Source organism: Oncorhynchus nerka, linkage group LG24 (assembly GCF_034236695.1).
Source record: "Oncorhynchus nerka isolate Pitt River linkage group LG24, Oner_Uvic_2.0, whole genome shotgun sequence".
Lineage (NCBI taxonomy): Eukaryota > Metazoa > Chordata > Actinopteri > Salmoniformes > Salmonidae > Oncorhynchus > Oncorhynchus nerka.
Genome location: NC_088419.1, coordinates 38,712,334 through 38,739,791, shown reverse-complemented (window position 1 = coordinate 38,739,791; position 27,458 = coordinate 38,712,334). Strand labels below are relative to the sequence as shown.

General features: G+C 44.8%; 1 protein-coding gene across 1 annotated transcript; it reads right to left on the bottom strand.

Moving 5' to 3' along the window:
- Positions 1 to 117: 117 nt before the first annotated feature.
- On the bottom strand, positions 118 to 27,458 carry fzd3a (frizzled class receptor 3a). The gene is given in 10 exon segments (XM_029631773.2): positions 118 to 1,807; positions 1,988 to 2,081; positions 2,084 to 2,244; positions 2,690 to 2,838; positions 11,590 to 11,841; positions 12,232 to 12,531; positions 12,722 to 13,184; positions 13,471 to 13,667; positions 25,816 to 26,422; positions 27,295 to 27,458. Coding segments are annotated over 9 exon segments (2,169 nt in total). The 5' UTR covers positions 26,110 to 26,422; positions 27,295 to 27,458; the 3' UTR covers positions 118 to 1,548.

The following is a 27,458-nucleotide window of genomic DNA, read 5'->3' as shown; positions in this document are numbered from 1 at the left end:
ATTCAGTTTGTTTTCCAGGCTAGGGCACAGATCACCTAACACATTTCCCAGATGTATTTTCAGAAGATTTATTACAAATTCAACAAAAGACACCCCCCCCCCCCCCCCCCCCCCCTCGAATCTATTTACACCTATGCACATGCCACTACTAGAAGTTATGGCTAACAATTATCTATACAAGTAAGTATGCACTTCGTAATACTACTACTGATTCTAGTTCTAACTGGGGGGGAAAAGAACACTCATATTCTACCTATGAGGCTGGAGTTTGGAATTCCGCTTTTATCCTGTAATACAATACAGCCCTTCACTTCACAATGGCTGATTCATCAATGCAATTGTTTCATTGTCAATTGTTTCCAATTGATTGACAACAGGACAGGACACTGTCCCGATCGCCTTCACATTATCACTAGGACCCAGAGTTTTCCCTGGACAGGTCACAGTCAGGAAACACTTCAGGCCCTACTCATCACATACAGTACCTTCAGCAGTACCTTCAGCTGCCTCCATCAGAAGTGCAATGAAACCAATTGACGTATAAAAGTACCTCAATGTATAGTAGTGTAGTACAACAGTGGTTGTGGAGACGCGTCTACAGTACTCCTCGTGCAGGTAAACAATGTGGTCAGCAGGAATAAAGGCTTGGCCTTCATGGACGAGTGCTTGGCAGCATGTGCTTGTGTCACGCATAATGTAGAATCCTTTAGATTGAACCCTTTTCACCCCCCTGAGTAGTGGAATGTGCCGATAGATAAGAAGCTCTGTAATGTCAGGTATGGATGAATAGCCTGAAACTGATCCCAGAGCTGTCCTACACTTAAAGGGTAGAGTGTCCTTCACTAAGAGCTGACTCCAGAACATTGAACAAAAAGCATCGGCGATCAGCAGTCTGTGCCCAAGAGTATGATTTCTTCTTCTTATTGGTTCAGCTCTCACTCCTGCAAGTCCAAGTTACACTGTCCTCTGAATCCAAATCAAATCGTTGTCTGCTATCTTCATTTATCAGTGCTGTTTAATGAGAGGAGACATGTTGAGACACATTGTCAAACTGTCCAGTTTCCTCACAATCTCCTTTAATCTCCTTATTTTCAAACTGCCATACTGTGGCTGAGTTTACACAGGCAGCCCAATTCTGTTTTCTTTGTATTTTTATCAATTACTGGCAAATTATCTGATTTGATTGGTCTAAAGACCAGTAATTGGGCAAAAGATCAGAACTAGGCTGCCTGTGTAAATGTAGCCATAGAAGACTGCAGTATGTCCAGTCCAAAATCAACCTCTACCCCCTAGACCAGGGGTATCAAACTCATTCCACGGATGGCCGAGAATCTACAGATTTTTTGTTTTTCCATTTCAATTAAGACCACCAGGTCTTAGTTCATCAACGAAGTACAAGGGCGGAGTCAAAACCCCGCAAACACCTGGCCCTCTGTGGAATGAGTTTGACACGTGTCCTAGACACTTCTTGTTTAGCTAAAAGGTTGGCATGGGTTTTAGGGTAGAGGCTAAGGTTTGTTTTGCCGCCAAGCGTTTAGATGTCTCAGCTCAGGCCGTGGCTCCATCCTCTTCAAGGACCCTGTGGATTCCATTGCCGGGGGCGCTCTGAATGGCCTGGGTGACGTTGCTAAGGTCCCTGATGCTGCTGTGCCGTGATTGGCTATCCAGACGCTGGGTGGAGCCATGCTTTGATAGGCTGTCTAGCCTGTTGGTGCTGCAGTGTCTGGACCCTGATTGGTCGTTGAGGCGGGGCATGCTGCCATAGGGGAGGCGATCGTCAACGCCGCGGAAACTACATGCTGTGTACCTGACAGAGAGGAGAGAGATGGTTGGTCAGGCATCTGGGACTGTAAATAACATGACAAATACTCCATGTTTTTAACACTCTCCAAACCCTTTCAGATCTACACATTTCCGCCTCTATTCATCCATACATGTTTTCCCCAAATCTATTAAATCAATCTGTCACCTCCCCGTCCATCCCTACCTGCTGTCTCTGGATCGATGCAGGCTTCCATGGAAGCTGCTCATCTTGCTGCGGGCACTGCGGACACTACTTGCCCGGCTGGTGCTCCCACTGGGGGCTCGTCCAGCATGGCCAGGTGGGTGGAGGAAGCGTGGGTGGAGGTGCCCTGCGTGGATGTCCCCCTGGACTTCCTCGCGATGGGGGTGTTGGGGTCCCTCAGGAGCAGCTGAGCAAAATCTGGCTCCTGGAGTACCTGTCTGCTCTCGTTGACCACGCTACTGGAAAAGGGAGAGGAAGAGGGGGACGAGGAGAAGGGGAAGGGAGGGATGGAGGGGAGGGAGAGGCGGAGGAGGAACGGGAGAGAGAGAGGGAAGGTGGAAAGGTAGATGAGGAAGGAGGAGTGTGTGGAACAGGGAATGGGAGAGGGGGTTAATGCTCTGATAACAGGGGGGGGAGGGTGAACGCAGAGAGTGGGCCTTTCACTAACACTACTATACAGCACTATTGAATTTAAAATCTTGGTACCACTTTACTTAAAGCCAGCAGGTATAATACATTAAGATGCACTGCATTGCCTGCATTCCATATCATATACAATAGCATATTTATTTGATTGAATTCAAATGTGCACTAATCGTGCAATTCATTAAAAAACAAGACAACATTGCTCTTCATGAGAAATACATTGATGTTAGGGAGAGAAAGCGTGTTTTAGAGACTTACTCTTTGCGCCTATGTCCGTGGAAGAAGCTGGCCCATTCGAAGCAGGTCTTCTTGCTGCCCACCCAGAACACTGACGGGATCCCTACTACCAACATCATCAGGTACTTTATGATGAACAGGGACAGGTTTGGTCTGCTGGTCTGCTCGACCTAGGTCACCCATGGAGAGGAGAGAGGTGTGAGTGGGTCTGCCATAAGGGAGTACTCTACTAGCAATCTGTACTGTAGGGAAACAGTGTGTGTCTGTGTGTACGTTTGATTGTACATGTATGTCTGCTCGGCTGCGTGGGTGAGAATGTAGTTCTCAGTAAGTATGACACTACTACGGTAGGTTGTCTGCAAGGCAGTGAGGCACTGCACTCCTGAGTCCTGTGTGTTTTCCCACATGCATGTATTTTCTAACAGACTCGGCAGCTTACCGCTACAGGCATAAACAAATCAGCAGCCGACACAATGGCATGACTCTCTCCTTCCCCCTCCCTTTGTCTTTATTCTCCCTCTCTCTACCTCTCATTCCCTCCCTCCACCCCTGCTCTCATTTTCTCTACTTCCATTCCCATCCATCCCCAATCGTTCCCTCTCTCTACCTCTCATTCCCTCCCTCCACCCCTGCTCTCATTTTCTCTACTTCCATTCCCATCCATCCCCAATCGTTCCCTCTCTCTACCTCTCATTCCCTCCCTCCACCCCTGCTCTCATTTTCTCTACTTCCATTCCCATCCATCCCCAATCGTTCCCTCTCTCTACCTCTCATTCCCTCCCTCCACCCCTGCTCTCATTTTCTCTACTTCCATTCCCATCCATCCCCAATCGTTCCCTCTCTCTCTACCTCCCCCTCTAATTTGATCTCTTTCCCTCCACCCCCTCTCTCTTCTGTGCCCCCCCGTAGATAGTGCACCTGTACCCTCAGGCTACACTGTACTCTCACACAGGTCTCTACTGCAGAAGGGTACAGCAGCACACAACACAACACAGCACTCATCTTCTCAGCCATACCTGCAAATACACTGCAACACTGCTGTAACACCATAGCAGCCTTAGTAAACACACAGACACATAGTGAATGTATGTCAGTGGAGGCTGCTGAAGGGAGGACGGCTCATAATAATGTCTGGAATGGAGTGAATAGACTGGTATCAAGCACGTGTGGTTGAGACCATTCCATTGACTCCGTCCCAGCCATTATTATGAGCCGTACTCCCCTCAGCAGCCTCCACTGATGTACAGTATGTGCATATCTATCTCCCCCTATCCCTGTAAGAAACATACTCACACACATCCCTTGTTTTTTTCCCAACACACACACACATACACAGCAGTCCTGATGGCCTCGTTATGAGTGGAGCAGGCAGGCAGAGCAGCCTGGAGCTCAGAGAACCTCATTACAACAGAATGAGATAAGAGGAGAGAGACTGAATCACTGCAGCCATACGTCCTTTCAGTTAACATGTCTTATCTTCTAAACTCCTCTAGATTGGCATCTCATACGGTTCTGGCCAATCAGAGGGGAAGTAGTAGAAAGGCACAGGGTGGATGCAGCAGGACTGACTCGTTGAAATAGAATGGCCATCCTTATTCAAGTCAATGGGTCTGTAATGGGTGGACACATCTAGTGATAATATTTCTATGGGCCTGACCCATAGTAGCACTGGTTGGTTTTCACAGCTGATTCCTTTTCTCTATGACATTTAATCCAAAGTGACTAAGATTTTCGTATTCCTTGCGGGAATCAAACTCACGATTGTAGTGTTGCAAGCATCGTGCTCTACCAACTAAGCCACACAGGACCTCTCTCTCTCTCTCTCTGACACACACACACACACACACACACACACACACACACACACACACACACACACACACACACACACACACACACACACACACACACACACACACACACACACACACACACACACACACACACACACACACACACACATACATACATACATACATATATATGACCAAAAGTATGTGGACACCTGCTCATCGAACATTAATATTAATATAGAGTTGTTCCCCCTTTGGCTGCTATAATAGCCTCCACTCTTCTGGGAAGGTTTTTGGCCTGGCTCGTAGTCAGCGTTCCAATTCATCCCAAAGTTGTTCAATGGGGTTGAGGTCAGGGCTCTGTGCAGGGCAGTCAAGTTCTTCCAAACCGATCTCGACAAACCATTTCTATATGGACCTCGCTTTGTGCACGGGGGCATTGTCAAGCTGAAACAGGAAAGGCCAAACTGTTGCCACAAAGTTGGAAGCACAGAATCCTCTAGAATGTCAGTGTATGCTGTAACGTTAAGGTTTCCCTTCACTGGAACTAAGGGGCCTAGCCCCTTAGAAAAACAGCCCCAGACCGTTATTCCTCTTCAAACAAACTTTACAGTTGGCGCTATGCATTGGGGCATCCGCCAAACCCAGATTAGTCTGTCGGACTGCCAAATGGTGAAGCGTGATTCATCACTCCGGAGAACGCGTTTCCACTTCTCCAAGAGTCCAATGGCGGCGAGCTTTTCAAGCAGACGCTTGACATTGCACATGGTGATCTTAGGGTTGTGTACAGCTGCTCGGCCATGGAAACCCATTTCATGAAGCTCCCGATGAACAGTTCTTGTGCCGACGTTTCTTCCAGAGGCAGTTTCGAACTCGGTAGTGAGTGTTGTGACCGACTACAGACAATTTTTACAAGCTACCCGCTTCAGCGGTCCCATTCTGTGAGCTTGTGTGGCCTACCACTTCGCGGCTGAGCCGTTGTTGCTCCTAGATGTTTCTACTTCACAATAACAGCACTTACAGTTGACCGGGGCATCTCTAGCAGGGCAGAAATTTGACAAACTGACTTGTTGGAAAGGTAGCATCCCATGATGGTGCGATGTTGAAAGACACTGAGGTCTTCAGTAAGGCCTTTCTACTGCCAATGTTTGTCTATGGAGATTGCATGGATGTGTGCTTGATTTTATACAACTGTCAGCAACAGGTGTGGCTCAAATAGCCAAATCCACGAATTTGAAGGGGTGTCCACATACTTTTGTATATATTGTGTATATAGATCTCTGCTGAACCATAGCTTTATAGTATATATGTGCTCAGGAGATTGTCTGTTTACATGTTAGCTCCTGTGTTACTGTATGTTTGTGTGCTCTAGGGAAGCAGAGTCCTCCCACTCACATCCTCCACACATCACAAAGTTATGAAGGGCACTCAGCGGGCCTACAGAGACCTGGCCGCCCATTCTCAGTCTTTCTATATAAAAAAACGAAAGACTTTCACTCGTTCCATTACCCTCACTAGTACCCTTCCCTTACTAGCCGTTACCAAACCATAGACATTCCTCACTATTACATTTTGCCTGTGTAGTTTGGTCCATACAGTAGCTTTACTTTCTTTAAAACTGCATTACCATAGTGTCGCCCTTCTCTCTGATCCATCTTTCCCCCAGCAACAGAACCTCTGGGAGAAATTAACTCACCGCTCTCTTACGCAGTAACGCTTGCATGACAGATTAAGGCCCCAAACGACTCTCTTTGCCTCGCACCGGCCTTCCCCCTCTGTTTCCCCCATCCCCCCACCGTAACAGGCCTCTAATGCCGTCATAAGCTATCTTTGTTGGGGGTACACACATTTACACACACACACATACACACGGAGACACACACATGGAAACACACGGAGACGGACACGGACAGACACACATGCACACAAATGCTCTACTGTGTGCCAACCAGCCTTCCTTTAGAACTAACTAAAAGGCAAGAGATTACACTCCATCACACATCCAAACGTGGCAATGGAACTGAAAAACAGTGACATCTAGACACTTGCTACAAACAAACAAGTAGAGAAGCTATTCACTCTTTTCACTTCTCTACCCATCCAAACTCTGCTATCTGTGCCACCACAGTACCTAGTAACACAAAACCTTTTTAAGGAGGACAGAAAAAGAAGCACAGCACACACACACACACACACACACACACACACACACACACACACACACACAAATGCTACCAATTTACAGCAGCAAGGATGAAGTGTTTGAATGATTAACTGCTTCTTCAGATGAGTGGGGTTGTTCCACCGCTCCAGGCAGAGAGTAGGTTCTCTGAAGTGCTTCATCTATTAAATAGAACCAACCTGAGATCTCTCCCCGGTCTGTGTTTGCACTGGAACACTGGAGCTAGGTGTGTTGGGAATACAACTACGGTGTGAGACTGAAATACATTTCTCTTACTCTGTTGTTTTTCTTTCCCTTATTGAACTTGGCACCAGAATTCAATTCCATCTTTTTTCTTGGGACCCCATGAAAGCTCACAGAGGTCCCTCAGGGGCCCAAGGCCCCCTGGTTGAGAATGACTGATGTACTGTAGGGGTTATAATAATATTTGAGTGTAGTTGATTGTAGTTTCTAGAAATGGTTACAGTAGCTGTATAATCTGATATTACATCCTATGGACAGGTGTATGGTGTAGTAGTTAGAGTAGATGTAATGTAGCGTAGTGCTTAAGAAAGGGGGTACATGGTATACCTGGTAAGACAGTTTGGATCTCACCTTGTGCTGTGGTGGTCATGAAGTTATGTCAGCCGATTATTGTCATGCAAAAGAAAATGAGTTGGCCTACTGTATTTTATCTGGCTATGCTCTATGCCATAGGCTCTAGGCTTGTTCATTTAGCTGACAATATATGCTTATAAGTCCCATAACATTATTTGATATAATATAATGTTATTGTAAGAAGGATATCATTTACCTTAGCTGAGTAATATAGAATGGAGTGCTTATATGAAGTGGCTATGTTGAGCGTAAAAGTGATCATTTGAAACAGGTCCTATAGGCTACGCTATATATTGGAATTACTTAGCAACTTTAGTTGTGAATGATACAAACCATAGAATTTCTCAGAAATCAAAACATATATGGGTTGCACGATGCCTCTATATGCTAAAAAAAAGAAGAAGAAGCTTGCGCTCTGTCTTCGCCTCAGGCTACACAGCTGTTCTCTCATCACGTGATCATTTTTTCACCCATCAGACTATTCTCAACTTAATCTTGTCTTTACTAATATGTCAAATGAGTTTCCATTTAGAATGGCTCATTATCAAATGGGCAGGAACAGGGGCAGTGGAAAAAAGACATATTCCGTAGGCTATGCACTCGAATAGCGAATGGAGGCTGCGCGCTTTCCTGCGGGTTTTTCCAATGTTGCCGGATACGCTACTTCTGTTTTATATTGGAGCTGTGCTTAATATGAACCGCTGATAAATAAATATAACACCATTTATTTCACTACACACGTCAACCACTGTTTGAGGAGCATGCTCTCGCTGTGCGACAGGTAATATTCCGCCCAAACTCTATGCCATGGGTTCTCCAACCCTGTTCCTGCAGATACCCAGCGCTTAATTTCGGAAACAAACTTAAATCTGTACGGGAACATCGATAGTAACATGTTTTTGCAACTAAACATATTTCACTAAACTATTGACAAACCGTCTGCGCACGTGAGAAAAAAATGAAGGAGAGAGAGACGAGAAAAGGGAAATGCATAGTGGTGAGATTTTCTGTAGCTAAAGGTAATGTAAGCCTATTAATTATGAAAATATAACCTAATCCCCATTACTAGGCTATTCAAAATCATATACAAATTCTCTATAATTGTAAGCTAACTGTAAGCCGCCCTGCACAATCAATGAACCAACAGTATCTCCTAGGGCTATACATTCTCTCCCAGACTCGTGGATAGACATTTTGGAGCGTAGCATAAGGTAATCCAGTCAATCCAGTATGCAACATAATAAAGTCCACACGATTACTCAAATGCGTTTAATTGTGGAGTATAAACTAGACCAATTATGTACCAAAGACATCTTAAATCAGTTTTGTTTTATGTTTTTCTGCCATGCATAGTATGTGGTAAGCTGTGTATTGTATAACAGCACGAGCATCATTTTGATTCAAGGAATTTTATCGGGCTTGGCCTCATAAATTTATGCATAAACGAATACTGTGCATTCGAAAGAATTCAGACCCCTAGAATATTTCCAAATGTTGTTACGTTACAGCCTTATTCTATAAATATATGTAATTGTTTTTTTCCCTCACTAAACTACACACAATACCCCACAATGACAAAGAAAAAAATGTTTTTTAGAATTGTTTTATTTTTTATTTATTTTTTATATCTGAAATATCACATTTACATAAGTATTCAGACCCTTTACTCAGTACTTTCTTGAAGCACCTTTGGCAGCGATTACAGCCTTAAGTCTTCTTGGGTATGACCCTACAAGTTTGGCACACCTGTATTTGGGGAGTTTCTCACATTTTTCTCTGCAGATCTTCTCAAGCTCTGTCAGGTTGGATGTGGAGGATTGCTGCACAGCTATTTTCAGGTCTCTCCAGAGATGTTAGATCTGGTTCAAGTCCTGGCTCTGGCTGGGCCACTCAAGGACATTAAGAGACTTGTTCCTAACCCAGTCCTGCGTTGTCTTGGCTGTGTGCTTAGGGTTGTTGCCCTGTTGGAAAGTGAACCTTCACCCCAGTCGGAGGTCCTGAGCGCTCCGAAGCAGGTTTTCATCAAGGATCTCTCTGTACTTTGCTCTGTTCATCTTTGCCTCAATCCTGACTAGTCTCCCAGTCCCTGCCGCTGAAAAACATCCCCACAGCATGATGCTGCCACCACCATGCTTCACCATAGGGATGGTGCCAGGTTTCCTCCAGATGTGACGCTTGGCATTCAGGCCAAAGTGTTCAATCTTGGTTTCATCAGACCAGAGAATCTTGTTTCTCATAGTCTGAGTGTCTTTAGGTGCCTTTTGGCAAACTCCAAGCGGGCTGTCATACGCCTTTTACTGAGGAGTGGCTTTCATCTGGCCACTCTACCATCAGGGATGAGTTGGACCGTAGAGTGAAGGAGAAGCAGCCAGAAAGTGCTCAGCATATGTGGGAACTCCTTCAAGACAGCATTCCTCAAAGACACGGTGGTTGGAACCAAAAATCTCAAATTAAGGACCCATCAGCTTTCCACCAATCTAATGTCCATTGCTCATGTTTCTTGGCCCAAGCAAGTCTCTTCTTATTATTGGTGTTCTTTAGTAGTGGTTTCTTTGCAGCAATTCAACCATGAAGGCCTGATTCACGCAGTCTCCTCTGAACAGTTGATGTTGAGATATGTCTGTTACTTGTGAAGCATTTATTTGACCTGCAATCTGAGGCTGGTAACTAATGAATTTATCCTCTGCAGCAGAGGTAACTCTCAGTCTTCCGTTCCTGTGTCGGTCCTCGTGAGAGCCAGTTTCATCGCTTGATGGTTTTTAGCGAATGCACTTGAAGAAACTTTCAAAGTTCTTGAAATTTTCCAGATTGACTGACCTTCATGTTAAAGTAATGATGGACTGTCGTTTCTCTTTGCTTATTTGAGCTGTTCTTGCCATAAAATGGACTTGGTCTTTTACCAAATAGGGTTATCGTCACCCCTACCTTCTCACAACACAACTTGATTGGCTCAAACACATTAAGAAGGAAAGAAATTCCACAAATTAACTTTTATCAAGGCACACCTGTTAATTGAAATTCCAGGTGACTACCTCATGAAGCTGAATGAGTGTGCAAAGAGTGTGCAAAGCTGTCATCAAGGCAAATGGTGGCTACTTTGAAGGATCTCAAATATAAAATATATTTAGATTTGTTTAACACTTTTGTTTTCTGCTACATGATTCCATATGTGTTATTTCATAGTTTGGATGTCTTCACTATTATTCTACAATATATAACATCTTTTTAAAACACTTTAAAAAATGGATTGAGTATGTGTGTCCAAACCTTTGACTGGTAGTGTATGTAAATAAGGAATTTTTTATTTAATTTTTTTGTATACATTTGCAAAAATGTCTGAAACACTGTTTTCGCTTCGTCAATATGGGATATTGTCTGTATATGGAGGAGGATTTATTTTGATTTAAATGTGGAAAAAGTCAAGGCGTCTGAATTCTTTCCGAAGGCACTGTATGCACATGGATGTTTTGAATCAATCATCCCCTTAGAAAGCTCTGTCCATTTCATTGTGTTAGGCTTTGAGATAACATCCACAACAGCCACGTTTCCACCTGCTGTTGAACTTCTTTCTTCAAATTGATCAATCACAGTGAGGTGAGTTTTAAAAGCACGATGCTGTTTTGATGATAAGTGCTCGATGTGATTTTCAATTGCATTTGCATTGCTGTAAGGGTGGTTAGAGGGACAATAGAGCCTTGAGTACCAGGCCATTAGTGATCTAATTGTCATTAGGGTACTACCAATGCATGTCCTGAGTGCATAAGAGGAGAATACCGTGATTCAACGGTCACATGGAATTCTACTGCGGTCATGACTCATGACTGCCAGCATGGCGGTAATACGGTCACTGCAGCAGCCCTAATCTGACCTGGTATGGACAGGGGATGTGGTGTACTGGTTAGAGTATGGATCTCACCTGGTATGGACATGGGATGTGGTGTACTGTTTAAGAGTATGGATCTCACCTGGTATGGACAGGGGATGTGGTGTACTGGTTAGAGTATGGATCTCACCTGGTATGGACAGGGGATGTGGTGTACTGGTTAGAGTATGGATCTCACCTGGTATGGACAGGGGATGTGGTGTACTGGTTAGAGTATGGATCTCACCTGGTATGGACAGGGGATGTGGTGTACTGGTTAGAGTATGGATCTCACCTGGTATGGACAGGGGATGTGGTGTACTGGTTAGAGTATGGATCTCACCTGGTATGGACAGGGGATGTGGTGTACTGGTTAGAGTATGGATCTCACCTGGTATGGACAGGGGATGTGGTGTACTGGTTAGAGTATGGATCTCACCTGGTATGGACAGGGGATGTGGTGTACTGGTTAGAGTATGGATCTCACCTGGTATGGACAGGGGATGTGGTACTCTCTGCAGCGCTCCTGTACCCAGGTAGTCTCCCAGACAGTCCTATAGCTGTTCTCATACAGGTAGCAGGCAATGACCGTCAGCAGAGGGACCAGGTAGAGCACAGAGAACACCCCGATGCGGATCATAAACTTCACCAGCTTGTCTTGGTTCTCCTTCTCCAGAGGGATCTCCATACGGACGCGGTTCAACGCCAGGATGCCCGCTAGCAGCAACGCCACCCCCACCTATAATCAGACAGAGTTGATATGGAAGGATTAGACAAAAGATGATGACATAAGAAGACCAGGAAATTAACACGGTATATTGGTTGGGTAGCTAACAATTTCAATAATTTCCTACAGTTCCATTCAGATCCACTTTCTTATGACTTTTGAGATGTGTATGACCGTGGTATAATCGAAGGAGAAGGCACAAACAGTGTCAACACGTTTACTGAACTTTGTGCATGTGCACACGTAAACTTTGCGCACACATACCCACAAAGAACATCCTACAAATACTTTACTGAATCACCTAGGTTGCATCCCAAATGCCACCCTATTCCCTATATAGGGAATAGGGTGGCATTTGTTACACACGCCTTATCCCACTGTGACTCATTCCAGCCCTCTCACCAGTACATCCAGGCCCAGCGGAACCAGCAGGAACCATCTCAGCGCTGTGCGGTCATACAGCCCCACAAAACACACCCCGCTGACACTATCCCCTTCGATCTTGTTCATGGCCAGCAGAGTGACAGTCAGACAGCCGGGCAGGCCCCAGGCACAGGCATGGAAGAGCAAGGCCTTCTTCTCGATGGCCTCGCTGCCCCACTTAGGCACGGCAGCCAGGAACCAGGTGATGGTGAGGATGACCCACCACACACTGCCAGCCATGGTGAAGAAGTAGAGCACCATGAACAGCAGAGTGCACACCTGGAGGGGAGGAGGAGAAGAGAACAAGATTTTTAAAAAGACTGAAGACATTGAAAATCCAAGAACATTGAAAATATCGTACCAACAAAAAAATGATCATATAATAGCCCTGAATGTCACAGAGAAAATGGTAAATCAAACAATCAATTAGTTCATTAAACAATCAATCACTGCGCGGCCAATGGGTCACCTTGTTATGGGAGCCCTGGGTGACGGTGGACGCCCGGAAGCGCCCGGGGCTCGCCGCGTTGCACGCCACCCGGTCCTCCAACAGGAAGCCCAGGAAGAAGACCAGGGACACCATCATGTAACACACGGCGTAGAAGATGATCGGCCGCTCCGGGTAGCGGAACCTGGACACGTCGATGAGGAAGGTGAGGAAGGTGAAGAGGGTTGCCGAGAGACATACGATAGACACCACGCCGATGAAGTAGCGGGCGAAGACCAGCTCGTCCCGCTGGAAGTACATGTTGGGGCAGGGGGGCGAGCAGTCCCTCACACCCAGGAAGGTGTAGCCCAGGTCGGGGTCGATCTTGAGCTCGCGGGGGCACCAGAAGCCATAGTCGCGCTGGACGGAGATGGGCGACTCTGTGGAGTCTGACCTGGACAGCAGATCTACAGGACGGGGGTATGGCTCGTCACAGTCTGGGAACCTGGGGGACGGAGAGGAAACAGCTTATGTTAGACACATTATATTTGAACTACAGAAAGACACAAAGGTAGTATTTTACAATACTGTTTCCACAGTTTTGACCTTGTATTTGCTAGGAAATCACGTGTTACCATTGTGCAATTACCATTTTGCCATTCTTATTGATGCTATGGTACAGAATGACCAGGTATTTCCTGATAAATTCATGGTAAAAGGAATGATACCAAAAAATACATATGTGCCCCATGTGTGTAAAAGTGTACCCGACAGTACAGTAGACTACTAACCTGTTACAATCCATCTCTTCTGGCCAGGTGACCCCGAACATGTCCATGAGTTTGTAACAGTCTCCCTTGGCTCTCAGGCACAGTCGTCGGCAGGGCAGTGTCATGCGTCCGTACTCTGTACACACTGGAGTGTAGAGGGCACACAGGAACATCCTGAGTTCTGACGAACACTGCAGGTTCACCATGGGGTGGAAGGGCTGCGGAGGGGAGAGGAAAACACAAGACTGTCAGGAGGTGTATAGTCACAGCTGAGTATGAGAGGGCGGGGGTTATGGAGTGTGTCTGTGTTTCACACACATCATACGTCTACTGTCATATACAATCATACACACGGAGACACTCGCACACACCGTATGTCAAGCACACTGTGCATCTACCACAAAACCTGTCAAACACTCAACCCCTCAGCATTAAAGAGACACACACACAGACAACAGAACAGTCTTCTAAAGCAGGACATTATTCATGTGAAGCCAAAATGAGAGCACAAAACAGACAGTATCATCTTGTCTGACATAGTTTGGAGCCGACTCAAAAAACACAACTCCGTCCCCTATCCTCATAATCCTCCTCCCCTCCTCCCCCTTTCTCCCACCAACCTGGCAATAAGACAGAGGGAGGAGAAGGAGGGAGGGAGAGAGGAGGAGTAGGACAGGCTTGGTAACCCAACCCCCCCCCCCCCCCCCCGTTCATCAGATACCCGGCACAGGCAGGGGCTCTGGAGAGTCCTTTGTGTTTGGGGGAGGGCAACGCTGTTACACACACACACACACACACACACACACACGCACACACACACTTCCCTCTCTGCCAATATGCATTCAGAGAGAGAACGGTAGCTAGCTAGCAGCTGTGAGGCATGGCTTTAGTATGCAAATCCCCAGGGGGAGTGAAGAAAGGGTCCCCACCGGCCCCTAGCCCCACCCAGGGCCAAGCTAGACGCATCCTGCTCCTGCTGGGGCCAGCCTTTGTGACTGTGACAGGGAGAGTGGGGGAGGGGGACAAGACAGGGACCCAAGCAGCCAAAATGGGAAGATGAGCTAAATGGAATTTCATTAATAGGGAGTAATAGGGGAACAGAACAGGGTTTTTATTCAGTGGATATGTATTAAATATACACTATATATACACAAGTATGTGAACAACCCCTTCAAATTAGTGGATTCGGCTATTTCAGCCACACCCGTTCAGCACATCGCCATGCAATCTCCATAGACAAACACTGGCAGTAGAATGGCCTTACTGAAGAGCTCAGTGACTTTCAACGTCGCACCATCATAGGGTGCCACCTTTCCAACAAGTCAGTTCATCAAATGTCTGCCCTGCTAGAGCTGTCAGTGCTGTTAATGTGAAGTGGAAACGTCTAGGGGCAACAACGGCTCAGCCGCAAAGTGGTAAGCCACACAAGAATGGGATGCGCATAAAAATAATCTGTCCTCGGTTGGAAACCGCACACTGCTCTTGATAGTATCACTGATCTTTAATAAGCTTTACGTATCGGCCTCACGGCCTTCGTCAGAGCTTTTGGGATTTTCTTTAAATTAGCACCCTTATGTAGACCTGGCCCCATCCACATCCGTTCCACGCATGAAAAGGGGTTGGAGGTGAAGGAAAAACAAATAAATGCTACCAAATATAACAATATGCATTTCATAAATATTCAAATAAAGTGTGTAAATAAGACGTATTAAACACGTCTGTAAAACCACAAGGAGGACATAGTATGTTTTCATTAATCATTTGGTACATCGTAGGAAAAACAGCAGAGTAACCTTAAATAGGGACAAAATTCATGTTCAAATTCACAACATGACATACATAGGCATTTCATCATTAAGACCTTTAGGAAATAATGTCTGGAGGGTAAAAATCCAAAAGCATTGTCTTTTACTCAGAGTATTATTAATATCACCTCCCCTGTCTGATATCTTAACTTTCTCTATGCCACAAAATCTAATGGTAGAAATGTCATGCTTTAGGTCATTCAAATGTACTGCCAGGTCTACATAAGGGTGCTAATTTAAAGAAATTCACAAAAGCTCTGACGAAGGCCGTGAGGCCCGAAACGTAAGCTTATTAAAGATCAGTGACACTATCAAGAGCAGTGTGTGGTTTCCTTTTTCCTTCATCTTGTTCAACTGTTGCCATGAACCTGCAAAAAGGATTGCTCAGATGTGCGAGTGCCTTTTGAATTTTGAACTACAAAACTGAAAGTTAAAGACACAAACAAAACTTAAAAATGGGAAGTATAGAAATAGCGCACATAGAATGAATGAAAGATCTATAACTAACATTTCTATGTGAATTTGGTCGGGTCAACCAAAAAGTTACATATTGTATATTAACTTAACCTATATTCAGTCTCCAAGACAGAGGAATACACAGCAGCACTATTATATTCAATACCACGTACACTCCCTCCCTTCCTCGCACGCACGCAAACACACACACACACACACACACACTCTCTCTTCCTATGACTAGGATAGGAAGCGCAGCTACCTTTTCATCCATCATCACCATAGCTTAGCCTACATATTACACCATTCATTCATCGTAATTCTAACATAGAAATGTAGACAGAATTCCACTTCTGACACCAGTGTTCAGTCTGGGCTGTCTCCCAGACGCCTGCCTGTATTTAAAGGGATTAGGACGGCTGTTAGGCTTGCCGATTCCCACACAAAGAACCTACATCACATCCACATCCCGACAGCTTTTGTAAATGCTTTGTACATATCAAACACAATATTTCTGCCTTCAGATTTTCATTTGACCATAACATAAAGGAGGTGACGTTGATGTGCGGTTTTATTAGACAGTTCAGTGACAGTTGGAACATAGGGCTCAGGCAGACGTCTGAGATGACTGACATCCTCTGGACAAAATATTGAATGCAGTAAAAAAATATATATATATATATCCACACATACAGTATTTGAGTTTATAGATGTACAGGAAAGCACGGCAGAGCAAATGCCACGCGTCCTCATCATCACCAGGGGAATTATTTTGTATTTTGTGTAGGTTTTACTGTGTTTGGTGACTTACTACTGCATCTGTACAAGGCTTTTTTCTTGTTTATGTGTATTTTAGTAGATTGGTTCACTTCCACACCTGTCAAAAAACAGTCAAAGCAATCAGTTCTGAATAAATGGGCCGCCTGCAGACACAAGGCCCAAAACATTCTCGCTTGAGGCGATGGTAAGATGGGAAGAAACACAGAATAAGAGTGTATTATAGGATCTCTATGGGGAAGAACTTCCTTCATAGCAACCAATCGGTAAATGCCTGTTACCCCAACCCTCGAGCATTCCTTTTCATTAAACCAAGATCTTATGACACACCTGGCACCATCTTCCTAATCAAATCTTTGAGATCAAACAAGCAGGCAAACACATCCACGTTGATCTGATCTGTATAGAATCAAACAGGGTGGCACCCTTCCCTAGCCTTCGCCAGCCTCCAGTCCGGTGACATGCATTACCTCATCAGAATCCTGTCGTGGTGCATTACATGGTGTATTACACACACAGACAGGACAGGGATGATTTAACTTCAAGTGGATATGCATCTGGGGGTTTACCTTTCTTCTGTCTCTCTGCCTCCGCACTTCCAAGGCAGATGTGTGCTCTAGTACGAGATGAATGTACGGTACAGCATGTGTGTGTGCGCCTGTTAGAGGGTTGAATATTTTCCCGGTATTTTACAGATGTTCCATCCCGAGAATGAATCGCGTTTCTCCCAGGTAGCCCGGTATTTCCCGCCAAAACCGGAAGTGTCGTTCAAAAGCATTATAATTCATATAAATAGGTTTATGTCTGCATTTGATTAGAACTTTGATTTTTTTTAAAATTTAAGTCTGATGCTACCTGAGCCTGATGAACCATACATTAAATACATTTTATGAGACCTATTTTAAAAACATTTTATGAGCCCTAGCACAAACAAAGCACACATCCAATACATATATGATATAGGCTTCTGCACATTTAGCACAACAGAAAAACAGAAAAGCCCATAGATGTAACTAGGTATATGTTCTCTTGGTGAAATAAATTAAACTAGCTCCACTAGGCTAATATTTCTCAGTGTGGACTGCATTACTGTACTGTGTTGTATTATACTGTATTATATGTACTGGAATAACGTGTTCAAACCATGATAAAGCAGGGAGAGAACATGTGATTCTGGTGCGGCACATGCGGCCTACAATGTTACAAGTATAGGCCACCAAATTTGACTTTAATTTTGAAATATAATAGGGCCTATTTGTATAATTAGTAGGCTGGCACATATACCTTTCATAATATTTCCCCTAATGTTATTAGCCTTCCTCCTCTTTCTCTCTCTATTGTTGCTTTATTCATTCCTCGCTTCCAAAAGTGAAATGAAATACGTTTTGTTGTCCTTATCTTTAGAAACTGAATGACATCCATCAATAATGTAGGACTAGAATAAGATGCAGAAGTCTTTCACTTCTCTTCGTGAAGACTGAAGTGTTATGGGTCTGAATAAATAACTGCTGTAGCCTACCGCCATCGAGCGTTCGCTCTTCTTTCAAACTACCGGTGAGTTCTATTGGGCTGCTGTATTTCACATTCAGCAAACAACGCGCTTTCGTCCCTCTTCCAATAGTCTATTGGTAGAAGAAATGCAAACAAAAATTTGGTCTAGCTTTTCTTGCATGGGACTCCAAGAGCTAAGGAGCATTTTTTTTAAAGGAGAGAGGCCAGCAGATTACGTGCGTATTGCGCAAGAGACAGAGGCTATAAGTTAGAAGCTTACTATGCATAACCCATCATTAATTAGCCGAATATAAGACTTAATACTGCATTGAATGTATTACCTGAAGGAGGTGGGCTACAACATCTGTACATAGGGCTATATATCAATCTAGAACAGGATTATCTATTTTGGATGCAATCTGAATGGAGTTGATGGAGAGAGAGAAAGACTGTGAGAGAGTGTGTGCACACTGATTTAAAGCAACGGTATTCGAGTTAAAACTCTGCAGCTGCAATATAAAAACAATTATTTTTACAATTAAAAAAGAAGGTGACCCCCGAAAGCCAGAGGGTGATGGGTAAATTAGACGCACATTCACTCTTTATATTACTGACTCTGCTGCAGCAAATGCAGGCCTACCTGTGACAAGAATAAAAGTCACCAAGATGAGACGATAGGCCTACATGCATTGTGAGCTGTGCTCCATACTGAGATGGGCTGTCTGTCCTCACCCTGAGCGTTGATGATTCATCAGAGGCCGTAGAGAAGACAGATTTAGACTTCACATATCATTTAACAGTTCCATTTCACGCCATGCTGTTCTTATACATAATCTATTATAATTTACTGGTTTCTCGCACTTATTTATCCTGGGAAAAGTGTGTGGTTTTGGGCGGTAAATCCCAGTAACCGGTTCCGCCATTCAATCCTAGTGTGTGTGTGTGTGTGTCTATCTTTATCCACATGGCAGCCCAAACAAATGTAAGACGTCTTGTCTTGTGTGCTCTGGAACAGAACAGTGGATTATGGTAACTTAGTCACATTAGAAACAGCTGCTGTGTGTCTGCCAGAGGTTGGCTGTGTGTGTGTGTGTGTGTGTGTGTGTGTGTGGTGGGTGGGTGGGTGGGTGTGGGTGGGTGGGTGTGTGGTGTGGGTGTGTGTGCGTACGCACTGCGGAGATTGGTCTGCTTTTGCCCCAGAGCCCCCTCACTCCACTGTTACTATGTAAGTGGCTCAAGCGTGTAATACATACAATTCTGTCAAATCCTGTTCTAGCCCTGAGGATAAGTATGATAATGCAATTTCAACTCACTGTAATGTGATTATGTATTTATGGGGGTAGTTAAGAGATTTTGTATCTCCAAAAAAGTGGTCAAATTATATGAAGCCATCTGGAAAAGGCTGCCCTCAAAAATACATAAATTAAAAAACAAATTGCTACTTTGAGGATTGTGTGTGTGTGATATTTGTCTTGTGTCTATTTCATGACCGGTCCGGTAAAGCTTATTTTTGACTCAAATTAAATCACTGATAAGAGAATTAATGACAGATCAATCAACAATGTACTGTATCTACACAGACAACTGATCTGAGTGATATACTACTATTAAATATCTGGAAGAAGTCTCACAATTTACTGGATTTATCTTCTATTCCCATCTATCCCTCCTCCATCAATCCACTCCCGCGTTCTCCTCTTTCCCTCTCTGCTCCTTCCTTCCTTTCCCCCCCTCTGCTCAATTCTCTGCATTTCTACCCTGACTGCCAGGGCAACGGCTGATGCACCAACAGACGGAGGGACTAGTTTAAGGATGGGGCCGTGGTGTGTTCAGCAGGGGTCAGAGGGCGGCGAGCGGGGACCACCTCCTGAGAGCCACAGAAAGCTTGCCCCTTTGTTAACGACACAATTGGGACCCGTTTCCCAGGCAACCGTGCAGTGTACCTCGCATGGGGGAAGGGGAGGGAGCGAAGGACAAAAGACTGAGATATGGCAGAGGAGAGAAAGGGAGAGAAGGATGGGCCACCTCCTCCTTCAGCTAGCCGGCCGTGTTATTCACATTACTGTTTATTAACCACACACACCAGTTGTTGTTGAGAAAGAGAGAGAGAAAGACAAAGACAAAGAGGGAGAGAGAGAGAGTGAGAGAGAGAGAGAGAGAGGGAGAGAGAGAGAGAGGGAGAGAGAGATTCCATTCAGTCCGGAGCTTATAAACAGCATGTTTGACATTAAATAAAACAGAGGTCTATTGTGGGTTTGGGTCAGAGTGAGCTGGGTTTATCAGACCATAACATGTATCGTACATCCCTCGCTAGCTACTAGCCATGTGTTATCTACATACTGTGCACGTGTGTCTGACGGTCATCAGAGACCACAGTCAGCCTTTTATATAAATTTACAGCGGACGGATGGAGTTTCTGTTTTATATACCACAGAAACCTTATCTGTAGAGGTTACACATGTCAAACACTGACAAAAGGCATAAAATGGGGGAATGATTCATTATAATAATTAAACTATTATTTGTTCATTATTGTTTCATAAATATTACATTTAGTCAGCCATACTGTACCAATAGATTCAATAATCTATTGGTAAAAGGCAAGACCTCGCTTTGCGCACGGGGGCATTGTCATGCGGAAACAAGAAAGGGCCTTCCCCAAACTGTTGCCACAAAGTTGGAAACACAGAATCGCCTAGAATGTCATTGTATGCTGTAGCTTTTAGATTTCCGTTCACTGGAACTATGGGGCCTAGACCGAACCCTGAAAAACAGCCCCAGACGATTATTCCTCCTCCACCAAACTTTACAGTTGGCACTATGCATTGGGGCAGGTAGCGTTTTCCCGGCATCCGCCCAACCCAGATTCATCCATCGGACTGCCAGATGGTGAAGCGTGATTCATCACTCCAGAGAACGCATTTCCACTGCTCCAAGAGTCCAATGGCGGCGAGCTTTACACCACTCCAACCAATGCTTGGCATTGCAAATGTTGACCTTAGGCTTGTGTGCGGCTGCTTGGCCATGGAAACCCATTTCATGAAGCCCTCGACCTACAGTTCTTGGGCTGATGCTGCTTCCAGAGGCAGTTCGGAACGCGATAGTGAGTGTTGCAACTGAGAACAGACGTTTTTTACGCTCTATGCGCTTCAGCACTCTGTGATCCCTCTCTGTGAGCTTGTGTGGCCTACTACTTCATGGCTGAGCCGTTGTTGCTCCTAGACGTATCCACTTCACAATAACAGCACTTACAGCTCTAGCAGGGCAAACATTTGATGAACTGACTTGTTGGAAAGGTGGTATCCTATGACGGTGCCACATTGAAAGACACTGAGCTCTCCAGTAGGGCCATTCTACTGTCAATGTTTGTATATGGAGATTGGATGGCTGTGTGCTGTGGCTTTATACACCTGTCAACAACAGGTGTGGCTGAAATAGCTGAATCCAATAATTTGAAGAGGTGTCCACATACTTATGTATATATAGTCTATCTATATATCTATCTATCTATCTATCTCCTTTCTCTTTCTACCCATGCCAGTCAGATCTATGGAGTGATACTAGTCCCATCAGAAATTGAATCTGAAATGAGTAAATTCATATGAAATTTCTGGTGGCACTAATATCACTCCATACAGATGTACCACCGAAGCTCCCTCTCTTAGCAAGCACAGAAGATGGCACAGAAATAGCAGATTCCCAATCTTCAGGCTGCTGTCCCACTTCAGCAGTGGGGTTATACTGAGGTCAGTCACAGCCACAACAATCCCCAACGACTGACTGACTGGGAGCTTATTTTGAGAGGTGTAATTTGTGCACCAAATGGTCAGCTACCACAGAGCCAAAAAACAGAAACCAAACTGAAAAACACTATACTGGAGGATGATTAAATGAGGGTTGGGGTTTGGGGGATGTAGATACTGAGCGTTTTTTTACTCTAGAGGCAAGGGCTAGCCAGTTATGCTACAAATATCCCAGCCCCAACCTCACTTAGAAGGAAAAGACATGAAGATCTTTAAAAGGCACACCACTTCTGAGGGTTTTCTCTCCAGACAGGGATGAAAGGAAGCCATTGGTTCTCGTCCAAGTCACAATTTCTCCACGCTACAAGCCATTCATCATCATTATCATGGCTATTGGGTGGACCTAATTCCCTTTCAAATCAACTGTCAATCCTCATTTGGCTTTTTCTCTTCTTAAAGGCTCTGGTATTCTCCCATGGACCGGTCGGCAATGCCAAGGCTAGTATAAAGAGACAACATGGACATAGAGATAGAGAGGCGTTTTGGAGCCGCAGTCTTCCTCATCTATTGGGATTCATGTGTTTTCCAAACATCAAACTAGCTTTTGAATGCGCTAACAGAGACATGCTGGTGAAAGCATGTCTAATCAAACTGAACCAAAAGCCTTAGTTTAGTGCACATTCAAACTAAACAAGTGTAAAAACAAAACCTGGGCTAAAGAAATAACAGTGATGATACATTCATCTGGTTTATAAGGCAAGCCAACACGGCTAACTGGTTCACATCTAGGGTCGTTTTTGTGTATTTATTTTACAGCCAAATAATAATAACTGCTTTGGGTTATGAACAGCAACTGATTAAACCCCTACAACTGAGGTCGGGATCTCAGGAATACTTTGGGAATACTACAGGGAATGGCATGGGAATGTGATGGGATATTTAAAAGGGATAAGCTGGGTTCACTTAGTGCAGATGGGATGTAGTGCCTCTCTCTATCTCCCGAGGCCAGGGCACATTCAGAGCAGAGTTTACTTACATAACTCCCACATATCCCTTGCTCTCTCTCTCGCTCACTCTCTCTTCCTCCCTCTCTCTCTCTCTCTCTCTCCCTCTCTGCCTCCTCCATCTCAGTCCCCTAATAGTAGAATAGGAACAAGTGGGCGGACAGGGCTCAGCATTCAGTATCATCCCCTCCATTGCCCCTCTGAGTGGGCAGAGCAGGGCAGAGAGAGGTGGGTAGTGGTGGAGAGTGGGGTTGGGTGGCATGGAGCATTGGGTGGATGGATGGGGGGGATGGAAAGGCAAGGAAGCAACCTGCTAAGTACTGGATAGATGAATCTACATAGATAGATATACATGCCACTAGATTCACCTAACGAGGCAAAGCAGCTGTTCTCTGATTGAGTTCAAATGCCAACAATCAAGCTTGTAAAGAGGATCACTCAACGGTCAAAAGCAAGAACACAGGGTAGCCTAGTGATTAGAGTGTTGGACTAGTTATCGGAAGGTTGCAAGTTCAAACCCCCGAGCCGACAAGGTACAAATCTGTCGTTCTGCCCCTGAACAGGCAGTTAACCCACTGTTCCTAGGCCGTCATTGAAAATAAGAATTTGTTCTTAACTGACTTGCCTGGTTAAATAAAGGTAAAATAATATAAAACATTATGGCCGCCAGCTCTGTGTGTGCGTACAGGGCATTAGGAAAGTATTCAGACCACTTCACATTTTGTTACGTTACAGCCTTATTCTAAAAAATATATTTTTTAAATTTATTTTTTTAATCGCTCATCAATCTTCACACAATTACCCGTAATGACAAAGCAAAAAACAGGTTTTTAGAAATGTCTGCAAATGTACAGCCTCGAGCCTTCTTGGGTATGACGCGACAAGCTTGGCACACCTGTTGTGAGCAAGACAAAGGAGATGATCATGGACAAAAGGAAAAGGAGGGAGAAACACGCCCCCATTCACATCGACGGGGAGGTAGTGGAGCGGGTCGAGAGTTTCAAGTTCCTTGGTGTCGACATCACCAAAAAACTATCATGGTCCAAACACACCAAGACAGTTGTGAAGAGGGATCAACAACACCTTTTGCCCCTCAGGAGACTGAAAAGATTTGGCATTCTTCTTTGTAGATCCTCTCAAGTTCTGTCAGGTTGGATGGGGAGCGTCGCTGCACAGCTATTTTCAGGTCTCTCCAGAGATGTGCGATCGGGTTCAAGTCCGGGCTCTGGCTGGGCCACTCAAGGACATTCAGAGACTTGTCACTGAAGCCACTCCTGCGTTGTCTTGGCTGTGTGCTTAAGGTCGTTGTCCTGTTGGAAGGTGAACCTTCGCCCCAGTCTGAGGTCCTGAGTGCTCTGGAGCAGGTTTTCATTAAGGATCTCTCAGTACTTTGCTCCATTCATCTTTCCCTTGATCCTGACTAGTCTCCCAGTACCTGCGGCTGAAAAACATCCCCACAGCATTATGCTGCCTTCACTGTACCTGGCACCACCAATCTTGGTTTCCAACTTGGTTTCATCAGACCAGAGAATCTTGTTTCTCATGGTCTGAGAGTCTTTAGGTGCCTTTTGGCAAACTCCAACTGGGGTGTCATGTGCCTTTTACTGAGGAGTGGCTTCCATCTGGCCACTCTACCATAAATGCCTGATTGGTGGAGTGTTGCAGAGATGGTTGTCCTTCTGGAAGGATCTCCCATCTTCACATCTCTGGAGCATCGGGTTCTTAGTCACCTCCCTGACCAAGGCCCTTCTCCCCCGATTGCTCAGTTTGTCCGGGTCTTGGTGGTTCCAAACTTCTTCCATTTAAGAATGATGGAGGCCACTGTGTTCTTGGGGACCTTCAATGTTGAAGAAAAAAAAAAGTACCCTTCTCCAGATCTATGCACAATCCTGTCTCAGAGCTCTACGGACAATTCCTTTGACCTCATGGCCTGGTTTCTCTCTGACATGCAATGTCAACTGTGGGACCTTCTATAGACAGCTGTGTGCCTTTCCAAATAATGTCCAATCAATTGAATTTACCACAGGTGGACTCCAATCAAGCTGTAGAAACATCTCAAGGATGATCAATGGAAACAGGATGCACCTGAGCTCAATTTCGAGTCTCATAGCAAAGGGTCTGAATACTTACGTTTTCACCTTGTCATTATGGGGTATTGTGTGTAAATTGATGAAGTTTAAAAAAAAATCCATTTTAGAATGAGGCTGTAACGTAACAAAATGTGGAACAAGGGAAGGGGGTCTGAATAATTTCCGAATGCACTGTATGTGTGAGTGTGTTACAGCTCCATAGATACCGGAATTAGAACAATAAACATTGGTAAATAATGCACTGTACAGGCAGCTTAATCCGGCAGCGGCTGGAATCCAACATCGTATCATGAACAGGACTGTTAATTCACTTCACTTCAGCAGAGTGGATCTAGATCCTAGCCAAATGTTAAGCCCACGAAGCAAAGCCTGTTACATAAAATGGGTTTTTATAGTCTTTAAAGCAGAAATTACTTTGAAATCGTCTCTAGTTGCTGTTGGCTTGTCTGTTACAGCAGAAACAGCAGGTTGCTGCAGCAGATTAGACCACCACACAATTCATTTCACAGAGTCATTTAATAATTGATGGTTTTAAAAATGGCCCCAAAAGAAATGTTAAAAGTTAATTTATCACATAATGTTTTTGTAATATATTCTCAGTCCCCTGGGCTAGAGGAGCCGACTAAAAGTAGGCTACCACTTTGATATTATCAACATTACCGGTTATGCCATTATCCATGGTAGCACTGTCTGCTACTGTTACGATGTCCATGGGGCAGATAGACCATAGAGTCTGGCACAGATAAGGACAGTACAGTTGCAGCATGTGTCTCTTCATCCAGACACATTATATATATTTTGTTCACCTTTATTTAACTGGGCAAGTCAGTTAAGAACAAATTCGTATTTACAATGACGGCCTACCCCGGCCAAACCTGGACAACGCTTGGCCAATTGTGCGCCGCCCTGTGGGACTCCCAATCACGGCCGGATGTGATACAGCCTGGAAATGAGAGAAAGAGAGAGAGCAAGACATGAAAAATAGTGAGTCGGTGTTTACCTCCATGGCGAGCGCGGCGGTCTGCTGGTCGTAGTGGTTGAGGAGATTGGGCATGAAGGTGGAGTTATAGGGCAGGCCCTGACACATGCGCAGGGTGATAGGTTCACAGGTGAACATGCTGTGGCTCCCAGCAGCAGACTCCATGGGGATGGCTTCTACCACCACTGCTGGAGCCATCAGCATGGACACACACAGCACCCACAGGAGCCCCATGGTCCCCGCAGGCAGGGGCAAGGACAGGGGTAAGGAGGGACCCAGGCTGGACACAGGGACAGTCCGAATGATCACCCGCATTCACAAAGGTTGGCGCAAGAGAGAGAGCTCACGCGTGGTACAGGTAATTGACAGTCAGGGGAGAGACTGGTCCTGTTCCTGGTCTCAGAGAGTGACAGTCTGTGTGCGTGGGTATAATCCAAGATGGACGCCATGGCTGAGGCTGGCTGTTTCCATCTCCCTCTTGAGTCATAGGAGCTCCATCACCTGAGCATGAGTCCTGGCATTGGGTGTTGGACCACTTCTCACCAGGTCGCTGTGCTTATACACAGAATATGAACAATGATTAGGATCAGAAAGTGGATCCCTGCAATAAGTGTAGATGTCAAGGAATCTGGGGGGAGAATAGAGAGGGGAGATAATACATGTTTACAAAATGTAAACAATTGCAAATGTGGTTACAATTAATGATGCATCTTAACACAATATTTTAAGAGGCACATTATGAGAAATTATGCTTTATAATCTATTCATGGGGATTATAATCTGGTATGTGGGTGGATATTGAATGAGTGAATTAGTGCACCAATTATATTTATGTAGTAGCTTAACGGCACCATAATAGTAAAGTTATAGCAATGTGCATTATATATTGTCTCTCTAAATACGCACACACCCTGTTGCAAGATAATTATTCGCCAGAACCTATTTTCCACAGCATCCATTACCACTAACAGACCATGCACTTTCAAATATGACACGTAAAACAACCCCGAAACATTTCAAACATTATGTGACATTTCACAATTGAATATACTGGTAGTGGCTTGCACTGTAGACAAATGACTGTGCGTAATAACATTTACTGGCGTCTTCGGCAGGATTGTTGCGCATTACATGCTTAGAACCATGTTACAAAACTACCGGTAAATAGACACAACAGTGATGACATGAAACTATAGTAGTATATATATGTCAAAGGCAGCTGGTCACTCCTCCGACAGCGCCTAATGGATAAACACATTTTATCCGACAAAAATAAACATTTTATGAAGCAGAACAAAAGATGACGGTTGGGCTACTTCATCTCAACTGATACTGACCGTATGGTGACTAGTCGACCTAAACTGAATCTCTCCAGACGTATCCCGATGATTTAACGTTACTACGATCCAGCCGTGTTGCCAATACATGTGTCCGCAATTCTGTAACAGAAAATATCTAGGGGAGTGCCAGAAATATATCATAAAATAAGACGATTTTTACCTTTCTGTCGGGAAGATTAATTCACGTGTAGGGGTCTTCGCCGCTCCTCGAGGCCGTAACAATGAGTGAATAGCCCACTCCTCTCCTGCTCCCTCTCTCCCTCTCTCCCTCCTCCTCACTCAGCAGGTTTTACAACCGATGTCCTCGAAGAGCGAGAGCGCGCA